Here is a 20215-nt window from a genome sequence, read left to right as displayed (position 1 = left end):
GGTACTCACCTGAGCTTTACAACAAGCTAAGAAGTAGGTACTGTGATTAACCCCATCCGACAGCCCAGAAACTCAGGGGTTGAGTCAATTGGCCTAAGCTCCCAGACCTCGTAAAGGGGACAGTTAGGATATGAACCCAGGCAGTGTGGCTCCAGGGCCTGGCTCAGCTGAGGAGGCCTTGGCATGTGGAAAGATGCTTGGAGCTTGGAGGAGGGAGGATGGAGCGCTGGCTTCCGCCCAGGGGACACCAGATCCTTGGACGAGTTAGTGACATCCTGCTGTTCTGCCTGTACCCAGCCCTTCTTCTTTCCCCAGGACAGGGAGATCGGCAAGGGAGGGGGTTCTCACACTCCAGTGTGTGTCAGAGATGCCTGGGGAGTCTCTGAAATCTAGAAAAGCAGCATTGACCTGGAGAGATCACAGCTGTGCCAGTTGAGATATTTTCAGGAGTTTAGATGATTTGCTTCTAAAAGAATATACAATGATGGGGACAAGAGCATTTTGTTATGTAATAAATATTTTTGCACAGTTGCCGTGCAGGCTTATTTAAGGCAGATTTGACACACTAAACGCTGTTGACTGCCTCCTGACTCTGCCACGATGTTTGGAAGACCAGCCCCACCCTATGTGTGTCCCTCTCCGGTCATTCCCAGCTGGGGCAAAGCAGGGGCAGGAGATGGTCACTCCATCACCATAGCCTGGTGCTAGAGCAAATCAAGCGTCTATGAAAGCACCAGGGACAACCTTCAAAATGCATTATCTCGAAGAATTCCCTTGGGATCAGGTCAGCATTCTAAGTCCCTCAAGTATGATTTTTAACCATATTCCTGGCCCTGCTCCAGTGGAATCTGATTCCATAGGTTTATGGTGGGCCGAGATAGGTTGTTTCTGAGACATTCACCATATCTGAGGCTCATTGTAAGGTGCTGGGAGTTTTGAGGAGACTTGTTGTGGCCTCATAATCCTGGTCTCAGAGCAGACAGGGTCTGTGGAGGCAAACTGGCTCTGTGATTCTTCATTGGAGTCCATCTGCTGGGTGACCTTAGACAACTTACTGAACCTCTCTGAGCCTCAGTTTCCTTAACAGTAAAGAGATGATAATAGTATCAAGCTCAGAGGATTGCTGTGCGGATGAGATGACAGGCTGTGTCTAAAGTGCCCACACAGTGTTTGGCATATGGCCACTGTTTAATAAGTCTTAATTTCTCTTCTTTCAAACTGGAGCTTATGGTTGAATGACAGGAAGCCATGTGACGTTTTCTTGGAGCGTCAGTTTTACTCAAAGATTATTTTAAGACAAATATTTATACGTTCAACAGACAGAGAAATGTTTGGAATAGAATGTAAAATTTGTGTGCGCTGTTAATGTAAAATGTGACCCGTTAAAGACATTTCCCACCTGGGGTAACGGCTCTGGGTTACATCCCTGAGGCCCGACATTTACAATCATTATCCTCTGCTTTAGAGATATCAGGATGGGCACATTTGCGAAGTCTTGAATTTTAGTTCACTTATGCCCCCTTTAAAGAGGGGAGGATGGGACTTCCATGGCGGTCCAGTGGTTAAGACTCTGCGCTTCCACTGTAGGGGGCACGGGTTTGATCCCTGGTCGGGGAACTAAGATCCCACATGCTGTGCAGCATAGCCAAAAAAAATAAAATTTAATTTAAAAATAAAATAAAGAGGGGAGGCTGAGGCCTAGTGAAGAGAAAGGGCATGTCAATGTTACTAATGGTAAAACTGGGACCCCGTTCCCTGCCTCAGTTTCCACACATGTAAAAGGCCATGTCTGATGGAAGAGTTGCTGGCTCAGCCAGGAGCTCCTCCCCCTGTTTGGCAGGAGAGAGGAACTCTGTGCCTCCCCCAGCTTCTCCAGGCCTCAGAGAAAGTTTCCAGAGAACCATTTTCTGGTGTTAATTTGTTAAGTCTTCTTACTAAGTGAGAATAGCAGCTGGTGGGGTGGATTCTGACCTAACATTAAAGTTAATTAGAAATGTCATCCTCCAGGGAACATTCTCCCCTCAGCAAAGAAAGGGACATTAATATTTCAGAGCCCCTCAGGCTTCATACACAGGCCTCTCACCCTCTGAGCTGCACGGGGTTCTGCCAGACATCCTCCCCACCGCCCTATCTCCTCCTGGTCAGCTCCTTGAAAATTCAATTTCCTCTCCAACCCAAAGAGCTGCCTTAGAATCTGGGCAGAGACATTCTAGGAACTATCAGTCAGGAATGCTGATCCCGTCTCAGCCTCCTCATCCTGTGTGGCCTTGAGAGAGTGCCTTAACCTCTCTGGAGCTTCAGCTTTCCCATCTAGAGCGGAGCCCTCCTGGTTGTCTGGGTGAACACCTGGCAGATGAGAAATGCCAGAGGGTGCCACTGAGCAGCTGCTGGATGAATCTTTCGTAGAGCAATAGGTCTGCCAAGGGCATGGGAGGGGCTCAGAACCAGAGTGAATTCCTCCAGATTTAAGGAGCACCAGACCCCCAGATCTTTGGTCCCAGAGAATGAAGCTAGGGAGAGTCCTGCCTGCTAGGCTTCAATTGTCGGCAAACTTGGTGTCCTGAGTGGCTGGAGGCCAAGTTAGGCACTGTCTCAGGCTGCATTCATAGAGGTGTAGTGTCCAGAATTGGGGAGGGGGTAGAGAGTGCTACCCTAGACCTGATATTCTGCAACATTCAAGCCACATCAGGGATAGTGTGCTCACACTCAGAGAGGCAACTAAGCAGCTTAAGTACCCTCGAAAATAGATGGCCAGCTGGAGCCAGATCCTGCGAACCACATGCGGGAGGCCTTCAGCCCTGAGAAGAAAAGACTGGTGGGGGAAGGCACCTGGAGAAGCAGGTACACACTGAAGGATCCCAGAAGGCAGACCAGAACTATAACTGGGGGCTTTTAGGGGGAGACTGCAACTTGAAAGAAGGAGGTGGATGCAAATGGCAAAAGCCGTTCAGCAGTGCGGTGGCCTGCCCGGCAGGCTGCAAGCCCCAAAGTTCCAACCGAAACTGAACCATCATATATCAGGCTGCTGGGAAGTGTCCCTGCCCGGGTTAGAGGCTAGAGACTGTCCTCAGGGAGAACTTCCAAGTCAGAGCTTTCCAGTGATGGTGATCACAGCGCTTGCTTATGGAGGGCCAGGCAGTTCTCTCAGTGCTTTACATAATGCATCATATTTACATAAGTGAGTCGATATAAAGGGCTTGGAACAGTAGCTGGTTCTGAGTGAGGACCATATGTGTGTTAGTTATTTTTATTGATATATTCTTAACTCAATCCTCAGAACCACCCTATGAGGTAAGTACTATTAGTAGCTCCATTATACATATGGGAAACTGAGGTAGGAGGAAGTATCTTGCCCAAGGGAACACAGTTACTAAGTAGCAGAGCCAGGATCCAAACTCAGGGGGTCTGGCTCCAGAATCCATGCCCTTGACCGCTTGAGTAGCCTGTCTGAGATGGTGGTGAGAAGCGGCCCACGGGAGACAGGGCATTAAGCACGGGCTCGTGGAATGTCAAGTGGGAAGGGTTCTTAAAGCATGTGGAGTCGCTCTGCATCATCACCCTGATTTCATGTGGGAGCAGCTGGAACGAGGTGTCTCCTGGTGGAGGTGGGTTTCTCCCCATCCTCAATCCCCCAGGTTCCACGAAGGAGGTCAGAGTTGACCAGGAGGCCGGGCTGTTGGGCTCCTAGGGACAGAGGCCACACGGCAACTTGGGCAATTCCAGGGAACAGGGCATGGCCAGCAGCCCCAGACCCTGATTTGGTCCATCTGCTCGTTCATTCATTCAAGCTGCCTCCGCCTGAGCCCGAGGCAAGACCCCAGAGTCACCCGGCTGACCTCATGGTCTAAGACAGACCCGTTCCCAGCCCTGGCGATTCTTTACAGAGCCAGGAGATAAAGAATTAGCGGCTCACTGTGGTGACTGACATTGGAGATAGTAACTTCAGTGATGTTACGTCTACTGAGCGCCCACCACGTGCTAAGAGCTGCGCTGGGCACCGGGCCCTGCCCTGAGGGGGCAGGTGCGGGGGGAGAGGGAGATGGGCTTTGGAGCTGCACAGTCTGCTCGGGGCGGTTGGTCCACTGGAGCAGACTATTTCACCTTTTGCCTCCACGGTGACGGGAGCTTGTCTCTGACCGGGAGGAGAGAACCGCATGAAATTGTGCTGGGAGCCTTCAAAGATTCGCGGCTTAAGCACTGGCGCAGTCACTCACTCCATAAGGAATGCCTGGCCAGGCCTGCTCCAGGCTCCAGGGATCAGCGAGCCTCCATGGAGCTCATATTTGAGCTGGGGAAGAGACAAGCATGTGGGCCCAACACATCACGGAACGCATTGGAGCTCCTGGGTCCTGTGGAAAAGGCCCTGGGCTGGGAGCCAAACTCTGCACCCAAAATGTTCTATGTCCTTGGGCAAGTCCCACCCCTTACCAAGCTTCTGTTTCCCCAATGTTGGATGAGCAGGCTGAGTCCCTGGTCCCCAAGCGTTCTTGCGGCCTGGGTGTCCTGCGATTCTTTATCCTCTGGGCCTGAGGTGAGCTCCTCAGTGTGAGGAGGGATGGGATGGCACCAGCAATTGGTGAGGAAAGGGGCAGGGGCAAGGCCTCCTCCAGGAGCCGTCTCGCTCCCATGCTCCCAGCCTGAGAAATGGGCAACATGTCCACCCATCTCACCTGAGACTGCTCTAGCAGGCCAGCTCACTGACCGGCTTGGAGGTTAAGCTTGAGCCTGTGGGAGGAAGGGAAGCAGGCCTGGCCCTGGGAAACACGCCTGAGGCTTCTGGGTGCATAGCCCTGCTGGGAGCCAGAACACTTGGCTTCAAATTCCTTCATTGCTGAGGCTCGGTCTCCTCATGTGTCAGATGGGGGGAAACTGGCCTCGCCTCCCCCTACCCCCCAGGCTGTGAGGAGCAGATGCAGTAATGAGCAGATGCAGGAGGCAGCACTTGCAGTGTATACCTACTGTGTGCCAGGCTCTGGTCCAAGTGCCTCAGGCACATCATCTCATCCCATGCTCATAACAACTCCGGGACGAGGGCATTGTCATCTCCATACGAGGGACCAGAAAACAACTTCGTGCCCCACGGCTGCACAGCTTGTAAAGACCTGGGGTGGGATTTAGAAGAAGCCTGTCTGGTGCTGAAGCCTGGGTTCTTTACACAACTTGTTCAGCACTGAACGTATGAGAGGTGATGGTGTCCCCATTTTACAGATGGGAAAACTGGGGCTCAGAACATCACACACCTGATAAGAAAACTGATGTCTAATCCTCTACCAGGAAGACAGCAGCTGTTCGTGGTGTTTCAGTGGTGGACAGGGGAGGCCAGGTGTAAGCAACTGGGATTCATTCTGCCTAGAAAGTTCTGGAAGGCTCAGTGCCTGATTCCTATAGGCACCCAAATGGAACAAAAACTGACTCAGACCTAAGGGATGAGTAAGCCCTAAGCCCGCCCTTAGTGGCCCCAGTTTGGACCATGGGGGAGCCCCTGGTTTATGGTTGCTGGTGACAACCTCCACAGGTGACCTTGCTTGGATTCAGGTGGCAAAACAAGGTAATGGAGAAGCATATTTTGGACTCGAGACCTGGGTTCAAATCAGGCCTAGAGCCAGAATCATGCATGCTGTTTCGAGGCAGAGGCTGCCAACTAAGACACTGGCTCTGCCCATTGTATTTGAGGGAAATTTCACACTTTTTTCTTCACCTTTCTGGGCCTCAGTTTCTTCTTCCATGAAATGGGAGTAATGATACCCAGGGACAGTGTGAGGATAAACGAGACAATCTCTCTGAGGCCCTCAGGTGCCAGGACAGGGTCTGGCGCATGTTAGGGGCTCAGGAAGCTGTGGTTGGCGCTGCATCCCAATCACTATCGCTATTATTTCTCTGTGTTCCCTCCTGCCTTACAGTGCGGAAACAAGAAATTATAAAAGTGACAGAACAGCTGATTGAAGCCATAAGCAATGGAGATTTTGAGTCCTACACGTGAGTCGGCTGGGTCCATTCTGCATGTCCCGCCTGGATTGTTGATCAGGGGGTGCTGATGGCTACCTTTGGGGGTCCTTGTCTCTGACCCTCATTTACTCACTCTGCATGTGCTGTGAATCAGGCTGAACTCATATTTCTGGTTTGCCTTCAGACTTCACGCTTTCATTAAGCTTTCTGTTCACAATACTTGTCTATATCTCAGTCCTGCTCCTATCTTGTTCCCCAGGAGGAACTCCAACAAAACTCTTTTGCTTCCCCAAGGACAGAGTGGGTGGGTCTCCACCACAACATGGACCTCCTCAGGAGATGAGCTGGGTCCTGCCACATGGGCCTGGGGCCTCACCCTGGACCTCCTATGACCTCAGATGAGAAGAAGCAGGCAGGAACCCATAGCGTTTGTACATCCAGTGAGTAGGGGTGAGCAAAAGAACCTCCAGAAGGAATCTTACATCCTCTGGGGATAAGGCAGAGTGCACAAAAATAGCATGATATGAAACAGGTGGTATGAGACATCCTCTACACACCTGATCAGCTGTTGGAGGGGCAGCTCTGTGCAAAGGCTGGGCTGGAGCGCCCCCTGGTGGCCACCCTCAGCCTTGCTGGTCTGGCCTGGAAGCAGGCCTTCCGCTGGCCCCCAGGAGAGCCAGGATTCTGGGCTGAGGCCTCAACATCTTGGCCAGAGCTAACGAGGCCTGGGCCTGAAGACCCCACATATGCTTTTTGGTGGACGAAAGCTGCCAACTAAGGGCAGAATGACCTTTGCTTATTGGGTTCAGGTGAGATGGGAATAACTGGGCTGGGCTTTGCTCCTCGGGCAGCCTGATCTTGGTTACCACTATGTCCAGGAGCTGAAGTTTGTCTCTCAAAGGCTTGGCAGTCCAGGCACATCCTAACTGTGGGAGGGTTTCAGCAGCAGCGGGTGGCAAAGCCCCAGCCATCTACTGATTGTCTCTGGAGGAACAAGGATCTTGGAAGGTGCAGGTGTGAGACGGAGGCCGCTTGTACATGTGAGTGTGATGCAGTTGCCCACACATGCACGTTTGTGACTGCGTGCACAAGGGGTGTGCACGGGTGTGTGTGCACATGTGCCCCTGCGGGTTGCATAAAAGCATGGAAATGCGCTGTTGAACGGGTTTTGCATCCGGTCCTAGAAAGAATTAAGTCAGCGATGGGAGAGCCCGAGAGTGGCTCTGGAAGGGCACAGCCAGGGAGAAAGGGAAAGAGAGGTGGCCCCTATGGACCCCAAGCCTCCCACCTCTGTGATGTCACTTCCTCTGGCATCTGCAGCCCAGTCTAGGTTCTGACCACTTGCCATGACCTCTGGGGCCTATGGTGCCGAGTCTGGCCCTGTGTCACCCTGGATAAGCTCCTTTGTCTCACTGAGCCTCAGTTTCCCTACACGTACAATGGAATTGGAGCAGAGGGTCCTTCAGAGGCAGGGACACCCAGAGACCCTCTGGAGAAGGGCTCCTCTTGGCCAGGGGCTGCTTAGTCTTCCGGACGGTCAGGGCTCAGACCCCCAGCCTTAGAGGATTCTGGATCTGGAAGGGTCCTGAGCGTCCCATATGGTCTGAGCACAACCTCCAGCTCCATCTGGAGAATGTGAGGTCCTGAGTGGAGAAGCGAGTTGTCTGGAGTCACAGAGACAGGGCAGTCAGGGCAGAGCAAGGGCAGAGTGCCCTGCTCTCCCCACGGCGTCCAGCTCAGACGATGCTGGCCCAGTGCCCTCCTCCACTGTTTTCAGTCCCTCCCTGTGTCAGGATCTTTGACTGGCCTGGGGTGCTTCCTGTCCCTGGCTTCATTGTCATCATCACAGGGGTCCATGTTGTGTTACAGAAGATCCCAGAGACCTAGGGGTGGGGGAGACAGGTTTTTCCTTCCTCCGTCTGGCTGTCAGGGTCTCCCAGAAAACAGACCTGGGTGGGAGCACCGAGCCAAAAATGCAGAGCAGTGGGCCTCCTCGGCCATGCCCTGCGCTCCTTCCTCCCAGGCATCATTTCTTGGAATGCTGTTTTCCTCATCTTACAGAAGAGGAAAGTGTGGCTCACCAGGAGGGCTGCTGCCAACAATAGGGCAACTTTGTTTAAAGTAGCAGAACGCACTCCCTCCAGGGACACACCTGCTTGGTGAACAGAAGTTGCTTCACTTTAGTGAAGGAAAATGTCTCTCCACCCAAGGAAGACCATTTAGGAAAAGCCCTCTCTGGATGGATCTGCTGCCCTGGGCGGGGGATGTAATTTGGAGAGGAGTGTACAGGCTGAATTATCCCCGCCGGAGCCTTGGGGCAGCGTACCATGCACGACATTCATGGTGCTCTTGCTTAGAGAGGTTAAGCCCCTTGCTGGGGGTCTCATAACCTGTAAGTGGCAGAGCCACGACCTGGACCCAGGCTTCCCAGTTCTCAGTGGCACTAGCCAGTCAGCGTTGCCCCACACCGTAACTGGACCAGCCCTGTCCCATCCGCCAACCTCACTGATCCTGTGAGGTGGGTGCAGTCACTTTTATTTCACAGGCTTGCCTTCCCAGGGTCCAGGCCCCTGGAATTTAGAGGGGGGCACCCGAGAGGCCACCCTAGCCCATCTTTCCTCTGACTTCCTCCCCCCAGGAAGATGTGTGACCCCGGGATGACAGCCTTCGAACCCGAGGCCCTAGGGAACCTGGTCGAGGGCCTGGACTTCCATCGATTCTATTTTGAAAACCGTGAGCAATCCCTTCCCTCTGGGCTGCCTGTTGTCTGCTCTTTTCCGTGTCCTGCCAGATGGCACAGCAGGGTGACGGGCAGGGCCCCCGGGGCAGCTCAGGAGGCAGCGAAGAGGAAGGTCCTGTGTGGACAGGGGTTGGTACCATCTTGGCTCCCTCCCCGAACCCTGGACCGTCCGACGCCAGTGGCTGCGGATGGGGACTTGGGACGAGCGTGACAAGCCCTCCCAGCCCTCGCCTGCCCATGACCCTGGTAGGGCCTGGGGAAGACCTTTCTTCCCTTTCTACAGATAAGGGAGCCTTCCCACCAGGGCACACCCCCAAGTTACAGTCACCTGAATGCCTGCAGCCACCCCAGCTGCCCAGCTGGTCGCAAGCTGGCACATGGGCTGTTGTTGTGCAGGTGCCCCCGTGGGTGGGCAGTCTGGGGAAGGAGAGGACAAAGCTCACACTGCTGTGCCCTGCCTATTTGTCTAGGTCTCTGTCCGCATGTCTGTCCTTCCCGGGCCTCTCCTTTGCAGGAGAGACCCTGGCAGCTTTGCAACCCGGGGCTGTCAGGGGGCTGAGGCTGGGCCTGACCTAGGGCGCTTTCTGCCTGTGTCTGTGTCTCACCTTGGCCAGGGGTCAGACGGGGACGAACCAAAGCACACGCAGGTTAGACTCCTGCAGCTCAGGACCCGGAGGGAGGCCCTGAGAAGTGGCACATCCAGGGTCCCCCAGAGGGAAGGCACGTACCACCAAGGCTATGCTGGGTGATTTCCGGTGCATGTGGACACCAGTTGAAACAGCATTGGTTCACACAGTGAGAAAGTTTGTCCCTATCTAAATTCTCTTTCAGTACATCCGGCTCCGCCAAGAGGAAAGGGTCAGTTTAACGCTAGTCTGTCCCAAGCACCTAATGCTTTCTAACTCACCTCATTATCAGAAAGAGAGTGGTCTCAGGCTCAGGTCCCTTGCAGGCAAGAGCATGGAGCTAGGATTACATAACTTGGTTTTATTTTAACTGGACTTATTATTAAAATTGTATTCTATGAGACTGGTTATTCATTAATGATTGTACTAGAAAGTTTTCTTTTAAAATAAATTCATATAAATTAATAAAGTGAATCAGTTTAAGGAAATATTTTCATAAAGTAAGTACAGGTAGATGGTAAAAATAAAGGTGATACCTAAGCAACTGAAGTTGGATCTAGTCCAACTCTTCATTGTACAGAGGTCCAGAGAAGGGAATGACTTGTCCAAAGGAACCCAGAAAGTTGGCAGCAGAACCCGGTCCTGATTCTCTCCAGCGCCTCCTTCCTTCCCTGTGCTCCCCCCTCACCTGGGCATTAGTGTCCCTAGACGGACACTCCTCTCCTGCCTGCACGCAGTCTGATGGAATCTTGTAGAGTATGAGGGCTTAAGGGCATCCCCAAAAAGCCGTGAAGAAGGAAGTTGCATTTTCCTTTGACACATCAAACTCTGATTTTCTAAGGCTAGCAATGGAGATAGAATGTGAGGAGAGGTGGCTGGACCCCACCGTCCCCGTCACCCTGGAGTTCCCTAGCTGATCACCATGGTCACCTCTATACTCGTCTGTCCTGGGGGGTGGGGGGCACTGGTTCCCCAGAGAATTCCACAATCCCCACAGAGCAGAGCAGAGACCAGGCTGAACCGGCTCTGAAGACTGAGGGATGGCAAAAGGGAAAAAAAACACAGACGGCTGTGCTAGCCCTTGATCTGCATCCTGGCAGCGAGCCCCATCACAGCACCAGCCCGCTGGACTCTGGGCTTGGACACCTGGTCACATCAAAGGACCCACAAGACCAAGACCCAGAGTAACTGCCTGCCCTGGGGCAAGTCCCACCCTCCTGCCTGCTTTATCCTGCGGGAGGACCTGGCCCTTTCTCCCATTCTATCCATGAGGATAGAAAATGCAAGCCTAGAGTCTGTTCAGAAGATACCACATGAGGGTGGCCACTGCTCTACAAATGACCCTCAGGACCCTCGCCCTGGCAGACAACAGTAAGGCCCAGCGCCCTCAACAATACTAAGCTCTGTTTGTCCCTTTGGAGATTGTTCTGGATTGTCCTAATTTAGACCCACCTCGAGACCGACTTCTTTTAGGTTCTACTGCATTTCTTTCAGAAACTGGCCTAGCTTTGGACAAGTCCGATTGCTTCTCTGGACCTCAGTTTCCAGGTCTGCTAAATGGATGCATTGAACTAGACGGTGTTGAGTGCCTCCAGCCCCAGATGCTGTCAAGGCTGCTTATGGAGGCCTCCTTGCATTTTGTGGGAGGGCCATGGGGTGACCTCTGACCTCTGACCTTGAGGTCACCCCCAAGCCTATATAACACAAAAGCTCTGCACTCTCTCTGTCCAAGGTCCCAGAACTGTAAAAGTCTCTTAGTCTACATATGTAAGACTTAGTGATTTTGAGTCATTTATCCAAAGCCTGGGTATAGTGTGATTGGAATATTTAGGGGTGGATACTATTGGATGCTTTCTGAAGTCCTGGAAAAAAAAAATTTTTTTTAACATTTTTCAGGAAATCAGTGGCTCACAAACCTGTCTGGGCATCAGAATCAGAGGATGGGGGAGGGAGCGGGGAGAGGGAGCATTTTAATATTATAGATTCCTGAACTGGCATCTTGAAGGGTGGGGCTGGGTAGTCTATATTTTAAATCAGCTCTCCATGGATTCGGATATGTTTGGGCTGCACTAAGAAAAGGCATGAGGGTTCCTCTGAAGCCAAGATCCTGGTGATCCCTGTCCAGCCCCTCCCTAGGTCATCGTCTTTCTGTGCTTTTGTTTTCTATCTTGCTGAAAACATTGAGAGTTCCTAGAACCAAGATGATGATGATAGTGGTGATGATGATAATAATAATAGTAATATTTCACATAGAGAGAGCCGGTTTCTGGTACTTTTGTCAGTTCTGCCATGATTACAAGAGCTATGCATTGCCCTCTAACGCTGAAAAGTTCCACGACTTCACCCCATCACCACCAACACCATCCTTATAATTCCAAGATTCTAAGATTATACAATTTTAATATTCTTCAAGTTTCCATCATTCTACATGTTGAGAATAGAGGTGGCAAATGAGGGACCCACAAGCCATAGCTGGACTACACATGTTTCATGGGGTCTGTATGATGTTTTAAATTTGAATTTGATGCCAATAATTAAAAATGAGGCATTCGACATAAAAATCCAGATTTCTAGATTCTCTTGAAAAATCAGGTGTGGCAACACGGGTCCCACTTACATAGCAAACACCAGGGAAGCTGTGTGCAGGGCACCTCCATAGAAGGGACACGGTGTCCTATTCACCACCACTCCCTATTGTCCCCCTGGCCCAGAGACGAAGGGTCCGTTGTCATTTAGCATCTTATATCCAGTTCAGCCTCCTTGTTAATGTACTCTCCTGGCCTCTACAGGGATCTGGGTTGAGGCTCTGGTGTAAGCTCACCTGGTTCCCCATTCACCTGCGTGTCTGAGACACTATGATTTGAAAATTCCATTCCCCTGCATTTGAAGAATTCAGCTTGTTTTGAAGTCCACTGTATCTCAGCTGGGATATGAGCTTGACTCCCAGGGAGCTGAGCCCTGTCACAGAGCCCCACTCTTCGGGAAGCGAGGCAGGCAGAGGTGCCTCTTGCCGAGAGGGTTGCTGAGAATTGGGGAAGTGAAGGAAGCCAGGCAGGAGGCCCCCAGGTGCGACCCCTCTGCCCCCTCCCATCCCCGCCTGCAGTGTGGTCCCGGAACAGCAAGCCTGTGCACACCACCATCCTGAATCCCCACATTCACCTGATGGGTGACGAGGCGGCCTGCATCGCCTACATCCGCATCACGCAGTACCTGGATGCCGGCGGCATCCCCCGCACGGCCCAGTCGGAAGAGACCCGCGTCTGGCACCGCCGGGATGGCAAATGGCAGATCATCCACTTCCACAGATCTGGGGCGCCCTCCGTCCTGCCCCAGTAAGAGCCCCTCCTTCCTGCCATCTGTTATTCAGGATAATCTAAAGGAACGGGGTGGTGCCTGTCTGGAGACGGTACACGTTGGGGAACCCGGCGGCTGGGAAGACCACAGGGAGGAGATCAGGCCTGGAGGCCCCAGGGGGTGAGGGGGAAGAGCTGGGGGGACCCACAGGAGGCAGCTTGAACTCCATCCAAGGAGGTGGGCAGGCTGGGTGCCCTCGGAAGCACCCACGTTACGCACCACACATACTATGTCTTACAGCTGAAGGACCAGGCTGGGGGCACTGTACCGCAGAGATCCACCGTTCGTCCGTGGAATGTGGCTGCTGGTTCTCCCACTTGGATTTAGCTGGAATTCCCCCAATCACATCATCCCATCACCACCACCATCACCATCACCTTCATACCTGTGTCAAGAAAACCTGCCTGTTCGCAAAAGCCATCATGACTTCAGAGCAAATGGCGACATCTCCCCGTCACCACCCGTCCCCTGCCAGGGCAGGGCTTCCTCAGGCCCACGTGCCCTGGGTGCTGGACCTGAGGACCCACCCCCCTCCCCTCAGCTGTCATTGGCCTGGTCTTGCCTTGGCCGGAAGCCACAGTGCCCAGCTGTGTATTCATCCAGGGGCTGGGGAGGATGGGCGGAGCTGGGAGGAGTGTGGCAACTTCCAGATCCTCTCCCTGATCTCGCCTCTCCCGGGCTCCTCTAGGGAAGGGCAGAAGAACGCCCAGTCCCCCGAGCCAACCTCCCCCGGGGGAGAGGGGGAGAGAGGAGCAGATGCCAGGAGCCTCCCGCCTCAAACTGCCTTCCTAACTCTTCTCCCATCCTGTCCTGCTCTCCTGCTCTCCAGCCGACCCTCCTCCCTCAGTGTGGGGAGCGCAATCCTCTCAGGGTGCCCCCCCTTCTTTCCTTTCTCCTCCTGCTGACATTTACTTCCAACACTAACGGCGCATTCCACCCTTCCATCAGGCCCGGAGAATTCCAGCTTCATCACATCCAAGGGAGAGAATCTGATTGCTTTTGGGGGGCGAAAGAAAACAGCGTTTAGGTATCACTTCTACTTGGACCGCATGCCTTTTTATAGCCAAACTTCTGTGTTTCGTAAATGGATTTTGCGTTAATGGATATTTATGTAATAACTAGACCTCTCAAATTGGTGAGAAGGTCTGGGTTGGGAAGGGAGGTGGGAAGAGGGCTGAGGGGTATTTTTTTCTGTTCTTGGTCTTTTTTTTTTTTTTTTTTGGTCATCGCTGAGATGGACTTTGTCACTTGTGGTTATCTGGGGCTGAGATGGACTCAGCCCCCGGGGGAAGGATCTCTCTGACATTTCAGTCCCCAGCTTCCCTTGCGGACTGGAGAAGCATCAGGTGTTAGAAACAGCAAATCAGGGCAGAGAGAGTGGGGGAAGCTGTCAGGGTGGCAGTACCTGGACTTTACCTTGCTTGCCTCCCAAACTGGGGTCCTTACTACCGTGCTTCCCAGGATTTCATCCCCCACATCTGCACACCCCCCCTCAGCGCCCCCCACCCAGCTCTGGGGGGTTCACGAGCATGTGTCTTCATGCGGGTCCAAAAAGAGCGCTGGGATTTCTCCTCTTCGCACCTCCTCCTGCAGCTGTGGGTTTGCATCTCTTTCTTCCTTTCTCTTTCCCTCTTCCCTTGGGATTGACTCTGATGTGGAATGCCTTGGTACCTCCACCAGGATCTACTGTCTGCACTGTTTTTCTTTGCATGACTTTATATGCAGTAAGTATGTTGAAAAAAAAAAAGAAAAGAAGAAAAAACACTCAGCAAAACCAACCTACATGTTTTGGACAAAAAAAAAAATAGAGGTTGTATTCTCAGTGTCCGACTCGGAATTATGTTGCTGCCTCTCTGTGCTTTTGGCCTCTGTGTGGCCGTGTTTTGCCAGGATGAGATACTTTCCCCTCTGGAGGATTTTAGGGGAGGAAGAGCCACATCCCCAAAGATTTGGAGGAGTCTCTGATTCCCCCAAACCTCTGGGGAATCCTGGGTGTTGAGTGGAGCCGGACTGGTGGGGATGTGACCCAGGACTTTCTGAGTTTTCCCCTATCATGAGCTGTCTGCTGGGCCCATTCTCAAGAGTTCCTGCCCGCGGGACAGGTGAGGCAGGCTGGGTGGGGGCCGTAGGCCAGGAGAGAGGCTGCCCAGCCCTCCTGGTCTCCAAACTGGTCGATCACTGGACTCTATCCTTGGCAGAGACCCTGCTGCCAAGGCCCGGACGGGCATTTGGCCTGCCCCAGGTCCAGAAGGCTTCCCAGTAAGGCCCAATGAGCCCAGCGCTCCAGCAGCCAAACCGCCTGCCTCCCTTGCTGTCTGCCAGCTCCCACAGCCATCCCCAAGCCAAAGGTGAGCGGTTGCTGCCATTACCAAGGCAAAGTCTGGTCCTTCCTTCAGCCTCAGTTTCCCCCTCTGTTAAAGGGGTTAAATATTCCCGCCCAGCCTATGTGGCAGGGCTGATGCGGGATCAAACAGGATGGTGAGGTGAAGCCCAATACGCCCATGAGAATTGACAGTGTGAGTCACTGGCTGGACTCCTGTTCTTTTCTGGGCCTGACCAGTCCCCCCTCCCTCCCCCGCCTGCCCCTCATCCCCCTCTTTGGTGCCTGTCCTCTACTAATCAGCAGGGGACTGCGGGGGAAAGAGCCACAGTTTGGGGGTGATTAGAATTCCATTCCCAGCTCTGACCAGACTTGCTGTGTGACCTTGGGAAAGTCTTTTCCCCGCTCTGCCCTCGGTTCCCCACCAGAGGGAGCTGAGCTGGAGGACACCAACGTCCTGCCTTTCATCTGCTGACGCACCTCCTGTCCACTGTGCCCCTCTCTGGGTGCCAGAGAAGTGGAGGCCGGTCCCTACCCCAGGCCAAGATGGCCCCACTGCGAAGGCCAAGCCTGTGGGTGCGCAGCCAGCCGGTGTGGACCACAGGGCACCGGTGTGATCCCAAAGCAGCAGGCAGGGGAGACTGGCAGACAAAGCGCGGCCCAGAGCCCAACCCCACCGGACAGTCAAACGTCCTGCAGATGCAAAAAATCCACACCGAAGACAAGTCCTAGGCTCCAGCATGCAAACACGTTAACGGGAAAGCATTCTCCCGGGCGTGCGCCCAGCAAGCGCTGATCCTGACCCCTGGCCTCCTGTCTCCCGTCAAAGGGAGACCCTTTTGGGGATGTATTTGCCAGACTCCCTGTGCTGGTTTCTTTGTTACTATTTGTTTGGGGTTTTGTTTCCGTTCTTCCTTTTTTAAAATATGTGGCTGTGAACTTGAATGACCACTGCTCAAACTTTCTGCTATTGTGGGGTTGGGGGGAAGAAGGGGTGTCTGTTTTATTCTTGGTGTTTTCAGTGCAATAAATAGCTACAAACTTCTGTGCACTGGCTGTCTCTCTGTCTTGGTCAAGCAGGGCACTGGGAGAGTTTGTCAGTTTCCTGTTCTAGTTCTTGGCATTTGCACAATGAAGGCCCAGGTCTTCATTCTGATTGGACTAACGTGGTCACGTGCTTAAGTCTGAGCCAATCACTGTGGGATTATGCCTGGACCACGTGCCCCAGCCTTAGAGGCTGGGATGGGGTTGGCTCCGTCTCAGGCACGTGGAGTGCCCTTAACAAGAGCAATGGGTAGGCGTGAGTTGCCTCCAGTGGCCAACAGCAGAGTCTCCCTCGGGGAGCCTGGGGCCAGGTTCTTCTCCTCTGGGCCTTGGTTTCCTTGTATAATGAGGAGGTTGTTCCAGAAGAAGTCCCTCCCCACCCATTCCTTTTCCTCCCGCCCAACCTCACAGGCAAGCCCCCAGGCCTCAGAGCCCCTGGAGAGGGGTTTGGAGAATGTCAGAGGGGGAGGAAGGGTCTCTTTACCCACAAACTATCTGTGAAACTAGTGTCGGGGGCAGTTTCACCTGTGCTGGGGCTGTTGCGAGGGGTGGTGGGCTGGCTTTACTGGAAGAAGGGAGGCCACTGCTGCATTAGAGGCCAGTGTGGTTCCCTGAGCCCAAGCTGCTCAGGCTGGGCCAGGGTGGTGATGCAGAGGCTTTGGCCCCCTCAGGCCATGAGAGGGTGACCAACCATCCCGTTTGCTGACATGGAATTTTCAGTGCGAAACCCGAAGTCCCAGGCAAAACAGATGAGTTGCTCACTGTAAGCCATGCCCCCCCTACCTAAGAGGCCTGATTCCACAAGATTGGGGGGTTGTGACTTTTGGAGCCTATGGTCCTCTCCAGACCACGCTACGGGTGTCTGGGCTCCAGAATACCCACGCCAGCTGCTTTCTGGGTCTGTCCTGCCTGCTGGCCTGTGAGGCGGCCAGGGGGGCGTGTCTATGGGGCATGTGCCCCTCACACACGTGAGGACCTTGGCAGTAAGGCTGAAAAGCACAAGGAAGCGGGCCGCAGGGGGGCCTAAGGCTTTCATTTGCACCCTTGCCCTGGAGCCTGGCACGGCAGCGCCAGGACTGCTTGGACCTGAGCCTTCAGGCGCCTTGGATCTCCCGCCTGGGCAGCAGGAAGGACTTGAGAGCTTGGGCTGCCATTGCAGGCACTTGCTGGCAGGTGGCAGCCTAGGAGCAGGTTACAGGAGGTCCGGGGTTCTGTGTGCCTGCGAAGCTCTGGGAGCTTCCGGTAGACCTCAGGAAGTATCCTTTACCTCGCAAAGTACCAGCTCCACTTAAAGCACTATTATTATCTACAGAGGCATGATCCTTTACAGTTCACAAAGTGATTTCACACCTCTTGTCCCAGTTACAACAGCCCTATTTTGAAGATGAAGAAAATGAGGCTCAGAGGCAAAGAGGCTTCTTGCAAGACAGAGAGCCGGGACTCAAACACGCAGAGCTCTGTTCTCTCCAGGCCCCTGGTCTGTGTTTCTCCATCTGTGGATGGCCAGCAAACGGTGGCTGGGATTCTCAGGAACCCCATCTCTTTGACCCCTATCCCTTCCACCTGCTGCCTCATCTCTTAGTGGTCTACACCTGTAGTCTCCACCTGTTCACTGCCCATTTACGCCAGAACTCACTGCAGAGGGCTGGTTTCCCTCTTTCTCCTTGCTCGGTGCATAGCAATGCCTCCGCACCCTTCAGGACACAGCTGCGGTACCTTCTCCGGGAAGGCCCCGCCTCCTTCCCAGCATGCACTGTGTTAGGTCCCTCCATGAGCTCCGCGACGTCCTCTACCCACCTCGCCAGAGCGTGCTGGTTTGAAGTCACCTGAGCAAGTGTCTACATAACGTGTGCTCCTTGAAGGCGGTCAGCGCTTGGTCCACGCTCAGGATGCACGCAGCAGGTATCATCATCCTTGCCCCGGGGTAGACCCCTGACAAATGTGTGCTGCTGGAATGTGTGCACACCTGACCTCCTTTATGTGTGCTCTCACAACCCTCAGTTCACCCCCCTGCTGGGCACTACTATTCTCTTCATTCCACGAACAAGGGGACGCGGTGGTGCAGAAAGTGAAGGCAGCACTTGCCCAAAATGGCCCAGGGAGGGAGGGAGGTGAGACTCGGAATAGGAACCACTCCGAACAACTGCTAGGGCATGCGGCAGACGGGCTGGGCTCTGAGGGGGACCCAGAGATGAGCTAGCTTGTCTCCTGTCCCCAGGAATCCCTGATGCCACCCCAGAAAGCGAGAACCGGCATTCAGGGTGGGCTGGGATGAGGGCTGGCCCTGGTGTGAAGGTTGTGGGAGCTCTAGAAGAAAGAGTAGGAGGGGCGTGGCAGTGACTGGGGGTTCTGGAGGGGATTTGAGGGGATGATCGGCAGATTGAGATGTGGCGGAAGAATGCAGGCAAGAGCCAGGCTGAGAGCCCAGAACAGTGGGTCACGTAGCGGGGAGAAGGGGGTCAGAGGTGTCAGAAGGCCGAGAGGGCCCCGAACCTACCGTGCTGGAGGTGTGCCTTTCCAGGGCATGGGTGGGTCCCCAGCAATGGAAATGGCCTTTCCCAGACCAGGGCCATAGTATACCTTCTAGGGAACATCTCCCAGCAGGTGCTGGGAGTGTTTGCAGAGGGCAAGGTGGGGCAGGTCCAGTCCTGTGGAAATGGACGCCCTCCTTGTCCTTCCTCCTGGGATAAGCCCCACCCTCCCTTCTCCACCTGGGCCCGCAAAGGTCTCAGAGGCCACTTCCCTCTGGGCGGCCATCCCTTCCAGGGCCTTGGGCCACAGCAGATGGTGAATGGAGTTATCTAGAAGTGGACTATCTCGTCCCGCAAGAAAAAGGAGGGGATTATCATCATTCTCTCCTGGTGTGACCTTGGGCGTGTTACTTTCCCTCTCTGGACCTCAGTTTCCTCATCATTACAGCAACAGAGGTGAACCCGTGGGCCCCAGATATATATGGGAACTCGGCTGGCTGCTCAGAATCACCCGGGAAGTTTGCTAAAAATACAGGCTCCACCCGCAGGGATTAGGAAACGCTGGACTGGGCAGGGCTCCAGGCGGCTGTAGTCTTAGCAAGAACCCAGTTTGGGAATTCTGTGTTGAGCACCCCCTTCCCCGGTTCCCACAGTCACACTGGCAGCTGGAAGATCCAGTTATCGGCAGGCCCCACCCCAGCCTTCCCGCTTCCCCATCCTGCTCCCCTGACTCAGCTAGATCAATATTGACCGTCGGTCCCTCCCCTGGCTCTGACTCCCGTCACCCCAAGCCCCCAAACTCTCTGAGACCCTGAACCCACTCAGCAGAATCAAGGTCCAAGCAAGGCTTTTGGCCCGGAGGATTTTATTCCTGTCCCACTGCCCCCAGCCCCACACCACATCCTCCACCTCTGACTGGGTTGGCAGGCAGGGCATCCTAGCTCACTGCAGAAACCATCAGGGCTCCTACTCACAACTCCATCCTGCAAGAGGGGACAAGCCCTGAATCTGGCTCCAGAGAGGTGGTGCTCCCCCTGTAGCTCTCCACGGCATGGTCACTGGCAAAAGCCTGAATTGGGCAGGCAGGGGCACTGAGCTCCCCTCTGCCCACAGCTCTCCCTCCAGCCACCTCTGTGGGGCACAACACGGTTCCTGTCCAACCCATTCATCTTACTGATGGGGACGCTGGTCTAGCCTCCAAGGCACTTGCCATGGAGCTGGAAGGTGCAAGCCATGGGCTCCGTCTTGGCCTGTCTCTGGCTCCAAGCACACCACCCCCGCCCTCCTTCCCCCAGGTTGGTTGGTTGAAGGAGCGAGCTAGGCCTGTTCCTTTATTTGTGCAAGGGAGAGCAGGCTCTTGAGAACCATGACACCTGGAGAGAATTTCTACATGCCACGTTTTAGGTTAAGCATTCTGATCTTTTTTTTTTTTTAATAGGCATCAAGCAGCTATATTACCTCATTTAATCCCCTGCCAGGGGAAAGTTATTCTCCCCATTTGACATCTGAGGACACCTGGGTTCAGAGAAGGGCAGTAGATTCAGCTGGTCACACAGCCGGTGAGCAATGGAGTCGAGATTGGGCTCTGACCAGCGGATGTCCGAGTCCTCCTGGGCTGCTACCCACTCCAATACTCGAAGGGACACAGCTCACAGATGCTGTGGGCTTTAGTGGGAAAATTCCCCCAAATGAAAAGTGATCCTGGATGGGGGTG

The 20215-nt window shown here is 53.9% G+C and overlaps 1 protein-coding gene across 2 annotated transcripts in view; it reads left to right on the top strand.

The window, feature by feature from the left end:
• The window catches only part of CAMK2A (calcium/calmodulin dependent protein kinase II alpha), a 65458-nt gene extending 49421 nt beyond the window's left edge, over positions 1-16037 (top strand). For both annotated transcript variants that reach the window (XM_067732256.1, XM_067732255.1), the window contains 4 exons: positions 5901-5976; positions 8585-8679; positions 12416-12644; positions 12907-16037. In XM_067732256.1, the coding sequence (XP_067588357.1) occupies positions 5901-5976; positions 8585-8679; positions 12416-12644; positions 12907-12910 (404 nt within the window). In that variant the 3' untranslated portion in view covers positions 12911-16037. The remainder of the gene's footprint in view (positions 1-5900; positions 5977-8584; positions 8680-12415; positions 12645-12906) is intronic.
• The last annotated feature ends 4178 nt before the right edge of the window (positions 16038-20215 follow it).

The sequence above is a fragment of the Pseudorca crassidens genome, chromosome 3 (assembly GCF_039906515.1).
Source record: "Pseudorca crassidens isolate mPseCra1 chromosome 3, mPseCra1.hap1, whole genome shotgun sequence".
NCBI lineage: Eukaryota > Metazoa > Chordata > Mammalia > Artiodactyla > Delphinidae > Pseudorca > Pseudorca crassidens.
Note: the sequence above shows the minus strand (reverse complement) of the source record. Positions and strands in the feature narration are given on the sequence as shown.